This window comes from Callithrix jacchus, chromosome 10 (assembly GCF_049354715.1).
Source record: "Callithrix jacchus isolate 240 chromosome 10, calJac240_pri, whole genome shotgun sequence".
Lineage (NCBI taxonomy): Eukaryota > Metazoa > Chordata > Mammalia > Primates > Cebidae > Callithrix > Callithrix jacchus.
This window is the reverse complement of record NC_133511.1, coordinates 68,809,638-68,817,987: the sequence shown is the minus strand read 5'-3', so window position 1 is coordinate 68,817,987 and position 8,350 is coordinate 68,809,638. Positions and strand designations below refer to the sequence as shown.

At 49.1% G+C, this 8,350-nt stretch overlaps 1 protein-coding gene across 5 annotated transcripts; it reads left to right on the top strand.

Moving 5' to 3' along the window:
• Nucleotides 1-940: 940 nt before the first annotated feature.
• On the top strand, nt 941-6,427 carry FOLR3 (folate receptor gamma). Of its 5 annotated transcripts, none has more exons than XM_017977828.4 (6): nt 941-985; nt 1,112-1,207; nt 2,212-2,379; nt 5,483-5,671; nt 5,869-6,004; nt 6,110-6,427. In XM_017977828.4, the coding sequence occupies exons 3-6, from the start codon at nt 2,212-2,214 to the stop codon at nt 6,352-6,354; spliced, it is 738 nt and encodes a 245-aa protein (XP_017833317.1). In that variant the 5' UTR covers nt 941-985; nt 1,112-1,207; the 3' UTR covers nt 6,355-6,427. The 5 variants fall into 5 exon arrangements, with proteins under 5 accessions (XP_017833317.1, XP_078196437.1, XP_017833315.1 ...); XM_078340311.1 differs by having other exon boundaries at nt 2,206-2,379; XM_017977826.4 differs by lacking the exon at nt 941-985 and having other exon boundaries at nt 1,017-1,207; nt 2,206-2,379.
• Nucleotides 6,428-8,350: the final 1,923 nt, after the last annotated feature.

Below are 8,350 nucleotides of genomic sequence, written 5' to 3'. Positions count from 1 at the left end.
CAGGTGACCACCTTATTAATTTCTTTCATACCTTGCCACAGAATTTTCACCTGCAAATACAGATATTCTTTTTTTTTTTTTTTAAATGATAGAGTCACATTCTGTTGTCCAGGCTGCAGTGCAGTGGCACAATCTTGGGTCACTGCAAACTTCGCCTCCTGGGTTCAAGTGAGTCTCCTGTCTCAGCCCCTCAAGTAGCTAGGATTACAGGCATAAGGCGTAGGATTACACCACACCCAGCTAAGTTTTGTATTTTTAGTAGAGATGGGGTTTCACCATGTTGACCAGGCTGATGTCAAACTCCTGATCTCAAATGATCTGCCTGCCTCGGCCTCCCAAAGTGCAGAGATTACAGGTGTAAGCCACCACACCTGATCAACACAGACATTTTAAGTCCTTTTTTACACAGATTTTTTTTTTATATAGCATTCTTCTACGCCTTTCTTTTTCCACTTAACAATGCATGTGGAGATTTTTCAGTATTTGTACATTAGGAACTTCCTCTTTGTTACCACATTAAATTCCACTGGGTATGAGGTGGGAAATTAAAGAAAGAAAAGAACATTGAACATCAAAAAGGGAATAAAACAAGTTCTCTGTATTAGGCTGAAGGCAGTTAACAGGCAAAGCCCAGGCCCAGGAGAAACCTTGATGTTACCTCAGAAGCCAGAGCTCAGAGGAATGTGCTCTGGAGACTTTTCCAGCATTCCCTCAACATAAGGAGGGAAACTAAATTTTCCTTATACCCTTACCTCTGTAGTATGAGTAAGCTTAGGAATTTGTAGGTATCTATCTCCTGTATAACTTCACATAGTCTGTTTTGTATCTAAGTAACACACTGAAGGCCTGAGAAATGTCTAAGCAGGCCAGAACTGCAGACAGCAAGGCACCAGGGCAAAGGCCAAAAGATAAACTCATGCAGCACTGTCCAAACCGGTCCAAATCCAAGATAAGGAACACCTGACCCGTACACCAAGCATCATATGTAAGTAAGCCTGTTGCAGTTTTTATTAACTGCTTTTATTCTCGATTCTGTAAACCTGCTTCCTGCTTCGTGATTTCGGGCCCCTGGATGCATAAAAGACACTTGCTCTCTTTGTCCATTGCTCAGACTTTCTGGATGCAAATACACTGAGCCGGTGTACACCTGAAATAAATCCTCCTGTAACCTCATTGCTTTCTCCGGTTCCCTGATTTCTCGCAACAGGTAGATGTACCATAATTTAACTGGGTCCTTATTCAAAGACAATTGAGCTATCTCCTAGACAAAGCCTTATCCACCTTCCCTAACAGAGGGTCTAATCATGCAGGCAGAGTGGGGTTATAAAGTGGGTGGGGAGGTGGGAGAGACTCCCCATCAGGCTCAGGAGAGTGACTGAATTTCATTCCTCTGATTTCCTGGTCTGCTCCCTAAAAGGGTTCACATTCCCAGGTGGGCTGAGGATGGAGATAAGGCCTTGCGACAGGACAGAGGGGAAGGTGGGGATGAGAGGTGGGAGGCAAGATAGTGCCTCCCCATCGCCTGGGAGGCTGGATTCTCTGATGTCTTTGCGTCCATGGCCCAACCACCCACTGTTCTTACTCAGCCCCCTCCTCCATTTGCCACTGACCTGTTGGCCTCCCCCTAGCTCTGAGCCTGACTCTCCCTGGGCAATTTTCTGAGATGCCCACCCCCTTGCCTCCCACAGCATCTGCTCTGGGACCATGAACAATAGCTGACAGCTCCATGGCCTTTGCTGGCCCCAGCTCAGCTTCTCTGGGCATCTAAACCTCAGCAGCTCTAGGATAGGAGGACGGGCTGAGCAAACACAAGTCTGAGGCTGTCTAGAGTCCCACCCCTGCATCAGCAGACCATGACCTGTGGTTTCACCTTGCACAAATTTTAGAGGAATTGCATAAAACACTGGAGAAATCAAAGAGGGGAAGTCCACAGGGGTGACGGCTTCCTACAAGTCACAGAGCAAGCTGGTGGCAGATACTGAACCTAGAGCTCTGTTGAGTGGGAAGCAGGTGGGTACTGCCTCCAAATTGGGGAAGGGCTCCCTCTCACCTCTATATACCCTTTATTTCTTGGCTCAGCTGCCCTGTGGGGGGTGCAGTGTAGGGAGGGCAGAGATCTGGGCCTGGGAGGGGGACAGTACACAATCTTGTGGCTGTTGCCCTTCCCTCACACCTTGTCCACCTCTGACTGTGGGTCTCTGGTAGGAACAGATGGACATGGCCTGGAAGATGACCCAACTGCTGCTTCTGGCTTTGGTGACCGCTGCAGGGAGCGCCCAGCCCAGGAGTGTGCGGGCCAGGACAGGCCTGCTTAATGTCTGCATGGACGCCAAGCACCACAAGGCACATCCCGGCCCTGAGGACAACCTGTATGGCCAGGTGAGGATAAAGTGGAGTCTGTGGCGAGGGAGAGGGCTGCCTCTGACAGACATAAGTTAACAGGGTGGAGAAGCCAGCTGTGGGAGGTGATGAAGGCAGGAGGATGGCTGCTGTGATTCTGGAGGGCCTCCCCACCAGAGGCCACCAAATCTACAACAATAAAGAGACCACATACCTAACAGTCACTATGAGCCTATGACTCACACGCTTTCACTCATGTCATGTTAGTGAATAAGCCCAAAGGGCAGGGTGGGTGTGTGGTGGTCTCTACTTATGCAAATGAGGAAATAGGCCCACAGAGGGCACAGGTGCAAGTGGGAACTGAGGAGAGGGATTGTCCATACTTTCCCAGGCTTAATTATGTGTCAGCCCACAGAGCTCAATGGCACAGTAGAAGAGGAGCTGGGCCCCTCATGGTCATGGTGCAGCCAACACCTACAAACAGGCCAGCTTCCCACCCCCATTAGGTACTGAAGAGACAGCGACCAATCAGATATGCTGGGGAGACTTCCCAGTGAAGAGGCCATTGGCCTTGGCCTGGGAAGATGAGTAAGAGTTTTCAAGGAGGAAAAAGCAGGAAAGGGCAGCCTGGCAGAGGACAGCATGTACTCAGGTCAGAGGGTGACAGCATGAGAAATGGTGGGTCCAGTGTGGCCAGAGCCAAGGGCGTGATGTCCACAAGAGAAGGAAGGGTCCCATTCCACAGATAAGGCCACTAAGGGAGCTTGGGGAGCGTGAGCTCGAATTTGAACTCCAGGCTCAGGAAAGTGCCTGTATTTTATTCCTCTGGTCTCCTGGTCTGCTCCCTACAAGTGTTCACATTCCCAAAGGGCTGGGGATGTGCCCAGGGGGAGCCTGTGGCATGGACAGGATCTGAGGGCTAAAGTGAAGAGTGGACAGCCCGGAAGTCCCGTGACATCTGAGTCGTTTCCAACATTCTATTTGCTTATTTTAAATTTGGGTTAAAAATTTAAAAACCCAAAAAACATAAATTTTGCATTTTAGCTGTTTTTAACTATACAGTTCAGTGGCATTAAGAATGCTCATGTGGTGCAACCATCACCACCATATCCGTCTCCTAACCTCTTTCATCCTCCAAAACTGAAACTGAAACTCTGTGCCCACCATTTCATTTGCTTTTCAGAACCTTCTAGAGTACCTCCTCTTTGCCAGGAAATGGTGCAGACGTAGATCTTTGAGAGACACAGATGATTATAATTCTCAGGGCCATGAGCCATATGAGAGTGATGATATTTGTAGAGCCCCTACTACAGCCAGGGTGTTCTTTTCATTATATTCACTAACCCTCTCAGAGGCACAAACTCCTGACCCTGACAGGCAAGACCCATGTCTGCCAAACCCCAAGACCCATGATGTGCAAGGGGTCTTGCAGGGAGACCAAGAGTTGGGACATGTAAGGAAACGCAAGTGTGAAGTCGGGCAGGCGGGGAAGCATGTTGTGTGTCAGCCGGCACCAGGTGTGGGCCAGGGTGTGGGAGAAGGGTAGATCTGGCTCCATTCCCATGGATTTCCCTACTGTTTCTCCTGGGTGCTCAGACCTGTCGCACCTCCACCATCACTTGACCCTAGGTGCAAGGGTTCAGCCCAGAAATTTTAAGCAATTGACTCCTGATTTCTCAGGTTCTCTGAGTCCTGGCCTAGAGTGATTTCCAAAGAGAAATCTCCACCATTTCCGCTTGTCTTACCTCCTTGTATTTACCTTTCTAGGATGGCCTTTCCTACATTTAGTCAAGTCCAGGTTCAGGCTCATGTGCAGGCTATAGATCTTCTCTTCCCTCACCATTCCCAGTACCTATCTGGAGTCTCCACGCCTGGACCTCCAGACCCGGGGAATGCCAGACCTTCACCTTCCACCACAACCTGGGGCCAGGTTCTTCTCCTCTCTGTCCTGAGCTAAATCTTTTTTGTTATGAGACGGAGTTCACTCTGTTGCCCAGGCTGGAGTGCAGCGGCGTGATCTAGGCCCACTGCAACTTCCACCTCCTGGGTTCAAGCGATTCTTCTGCCTCAGCCTCCTGAGTAGCTGGGACTACAGGTGTGTGCCACCATGCCCAGCTAGTTTTCGTATTTTTAGTAAAGATGGGGTTTCACCAGATTGCCTAGGCTGATCTCGAAATCCTGACCTTGTGATCCGCCTGCCTTAGCCTCCCAAAGTGCTGGGATTACAGGTGTGTGCCACTGTGCCCTGTCTTAATCTTAAGCCCACTATTTACTATAGGTATAGGTTACTTAAACTATAAAAATGGAGCTAAGTGTTGGTACTGAGTTGTTGAGAAAATAAAGTACAAAAGCCTGAGGGACTTTGCACCTATGATTTTCTGCCTAGAGTGTTCTTTGTCTTCCTTGTACACACAGACCTCCCACCCACTAAAACCACAACCTCCCTGAGGGTAGGTAGAGATGTTATTTGTTCTGTTCACTGCAGTGTTCCTAGGACCTAGCAGTGTCTGATGTATATTAAGCACTCAGTTAATATTGGCTGGATGCAAAATGAATAATATAAATAAACTGAACAACATAAAATAAATTATTGAACAGTTAGAGCTGTACAAATAATAATCACTCTCCCAGACAGTGGCTCCCCGTCATCTCCTATATCCCCCATATTACCTCTGTTAAAAGCCAAAATTAACTAGGCATGGTGGCTTATGCCTCTAATGGGATTTGGGATGCTGAAATGAGAGAATTGCTTGAGTTAAGAAGTTTGAGACCAGCCCGGGCAACATAGTGAGACCCCATCTCCACAGAAATATTTTCTATTAGCCAGGGGTGGTAGCATGTGCCTGAATCCCAGCTCCTTGGAAGCTGAGGTGGGAGGATTGTTTGAGCCCAGGAGGATGAGGCTACAGAGAGCTATGATCACACCTCTGTGCTCCAGCCTTGTCAACAGATCAAGACCCTGTCTTAATAAATAGTGAAAAAACCACCAATATTGTAATTGCCTCTGTCCCGAGGTGGGGATTCCTCAAGGGCCCTCCCCAGCAAGTGTTCCTCTGGATGACCTACCTGGGGCAGAGGAGCCAGAATATGGAGGAGACGGCGGTGGTGGGGAGGGACTCAGTCCTGTGTCTTCCCCACCCAGTGCAGTCCCTGGAGGAAGAACGCCTGCTGCACGGCCAACACCAGCCAGGAGCTGCACAAGGACACCTCCCGCCTGTACAACTTTAACTGGGAGCACTGCGGCAGGATGGAGCCCGCCTGCAAGCGCCACTTCATCCAGGACAACTGTCTCTATGAGTGCTCACCCAACCTGGGGCCCTGGATCCGGCAGGTATGAGTGTCGTTCCCACAAATATGACCCTCAGAAGAGGGCAGAGCCTGCCAGCCACTTGCAGGGAGGGCTTGGTCCAGGAATTCAGGTCTGAGGGTGGTGGAGGCCCTGCCCCCTCCCACAGCTCTGGTCCCCTTCAAGCCTGCAGCTACTGAGATACGTGGCTGACAGGAGCCTTCCCTTTCCTCCCCACCCAGGTCAATCAGAGCTGGCGCAAAGAGCGCATCCTGAACGTGCCCCTGTGCAAAGAGGACTGCGAGCGCTGGTGGGAAGACTGTCGCACCTCCTACACCTGCAAGAGCAACTGGCAAAAAGGGTGGAATTGGACCTCAGGTGAGGGCCGGGAGGAGACCAGATGAGGAGTGGGAGTGGGGCTTTGGGGTTGGGAGGGGTGTGGTCTGGCCCAGAAGCTAAGGGTCTTATGTTCTCCTCCCTCAGGGATTAATGAGTGTCCTGCCGGGGCCCTCTGCCACACCTTTGAGTCCTACTTCCCCACTCCAGCCGCCCTTTGTGAGGGCCTCTGGAGTCACTCCTACAAGGTCAGCGACTACAGCCGAGGGAGCGGCCGCTGCATCCAGATGTGGTTTGACTCGGCCCAGGGCAACCCCAACGAGGAGGTGGCGAGGTTCTATGCTGCGGCCATGAAGGCTGAGGCCCCATCCCGTGGGATTTTGGGACCGTGAACATTTGTTCCTGATCCAAGAAGGGTTCCCTGGTGTTCCTCCAACAACTCATTCTAATAGACAGATCCACGTGTGTCTTGTGTCTTGTAATTTGGGGACGGGTGGGTTGAAGGGACACAATGCTTCATCTTTTCCACTGATAGGCCCCAAATCGGACTGGAACTAGCCTGACATTCACTGGGAAGTAGGGTGTAGAGGTTGAGCTAGAATACAGGTATCTGACCCCTTAGTCTGAGTCTCTTATTGCTGCACTGGCTTCCCCCTCACGCCAAGCTCATCCCACCCACACTACACACAGGCAAAGACACAGATGGAGGAAGATGGGCAGAGGTAGCCAGTGAGTTATTGGGCTTCAAGTTGGGAAGTTTCTTTCAAGTTGAGAGTTTCGTTACCCTTCCCTCATTAGATATGGGCTGGTTGGAGATATTGGTGGGGAGGAGGGTCTCAGTGATGAACTCGTTCATTCATTCATTTCAGACAGGAGTCGTGCTATGTTACCAAGGCTGGTCTTGAACTCCTGGCCCAGGCGATCCTCCCTCCTTGGCCTCTCAGAGTGCTGGGATTATAGGTATGAGTCATTGTGCCTGACCTACTTTTTTTAAAAAATGACAACTAATGTTGCAATTAACAATCTTTTACTAAGTGGAATGTTGTATTTAAATTCCAGAAGGATTATTGGGTCAAGAGTATATCTAATTTTGAGAGTTACAACTTTATGTGGGTTGTATCAATGTGGCCCCCCACCACTAGCAAAGTATGAGAGTGGCTGTCTCTCTGCTGGGTGCAATGGCTCATACCTGTGATCCCAGCAGTTTGGGAGACTGAGGCAGGAGAATCTCTTGAGCCCAGGAGTTCAAGGTCAGCCTGGGCAACATGAAACTTTATCTCTACAAAAAACTAAAAAAACCAGCTGGGCATGGTGGTGTGTGTCTGTAGTCCAAACTAGCAGGGAGGCTGAGGTGAGAGAATCACTTGAGTCCTAGGAGGCTGAGGCTACAGTGAGCTGTGATTGTGCCACTGCACTCCAGCCTGGGCAACAGAGCAAGACCTACTCTCAAAAAAAAAAAAAAAAAGAGAGAGAGAGTGAGAGAAAGAAAGTGCCTGTTACCTCACAACCCTGTCAACACGGTATGCCATCAAACTTTGGTTTTCTGTTCATCTTACAGGTGGGGAAAAGGGCATCTCAGTGCAGTTTTCATCTGTCATTGTTCCTGAGATCTGTCCATGTTGACCTATTGAGATCTTAAATTACTGGGTAAAAATCCATTCTATGTGCACATCACACTGAATTCAGTCTCCTACTGATGGGCATTGGAAGGAATATTTTTTTTTTTATGATCCTGACATTGCTGAAAGCCACAGGCCAGTTATTTTGTAGAGTACCCCCGACTTGGGTTAATCTGTTTCCTCATGATTCACTGAGGTTATGCATTTTGGGCATGAATACCCTACATGGTTATCTCATGCATCATAATGGGAGCCACATGGTGTGGGGTTTGCTTGTTCCTGGTGACGTTAACTTTGATCTTTTGGTTGAGATCATGTCTGCCAGGTTCCTCCACTACACTTTCCCCTTTGTAACTAGTAAATACGCTGCAGGGAGAAATGGAGAACTAGAGATACTCTATTCATCAGCACACTTCCACCTACATGTTCTACTAACTGATGGACCTTTTTTAAAAAAGTAAAACTAAAACCTAAACACGTTGTATGTTACAACTCTTCCACCAACCCTTCAATGCTTTCCAGTGGTGTCTTTTGTAAAAACCAAACTTCTTCAATGGCATAGAAGGCGTGCCCCATCTCTGAGCCCTCAAGCCAAATCTTCCCCGTACCACCTCTGTAAATGAGTTCCAGTCACACTTCTCATAATGAGGGTCTTTGCTCCAGCAACTCCTTCTCTGTGTGCCTGAAATGTTCTTCATTAATCCTCTGCAGGCCTGCCCCTTGTGGCCACTTAGATGGTAACCTACACGTCCCCCTAAAATGACTTCTG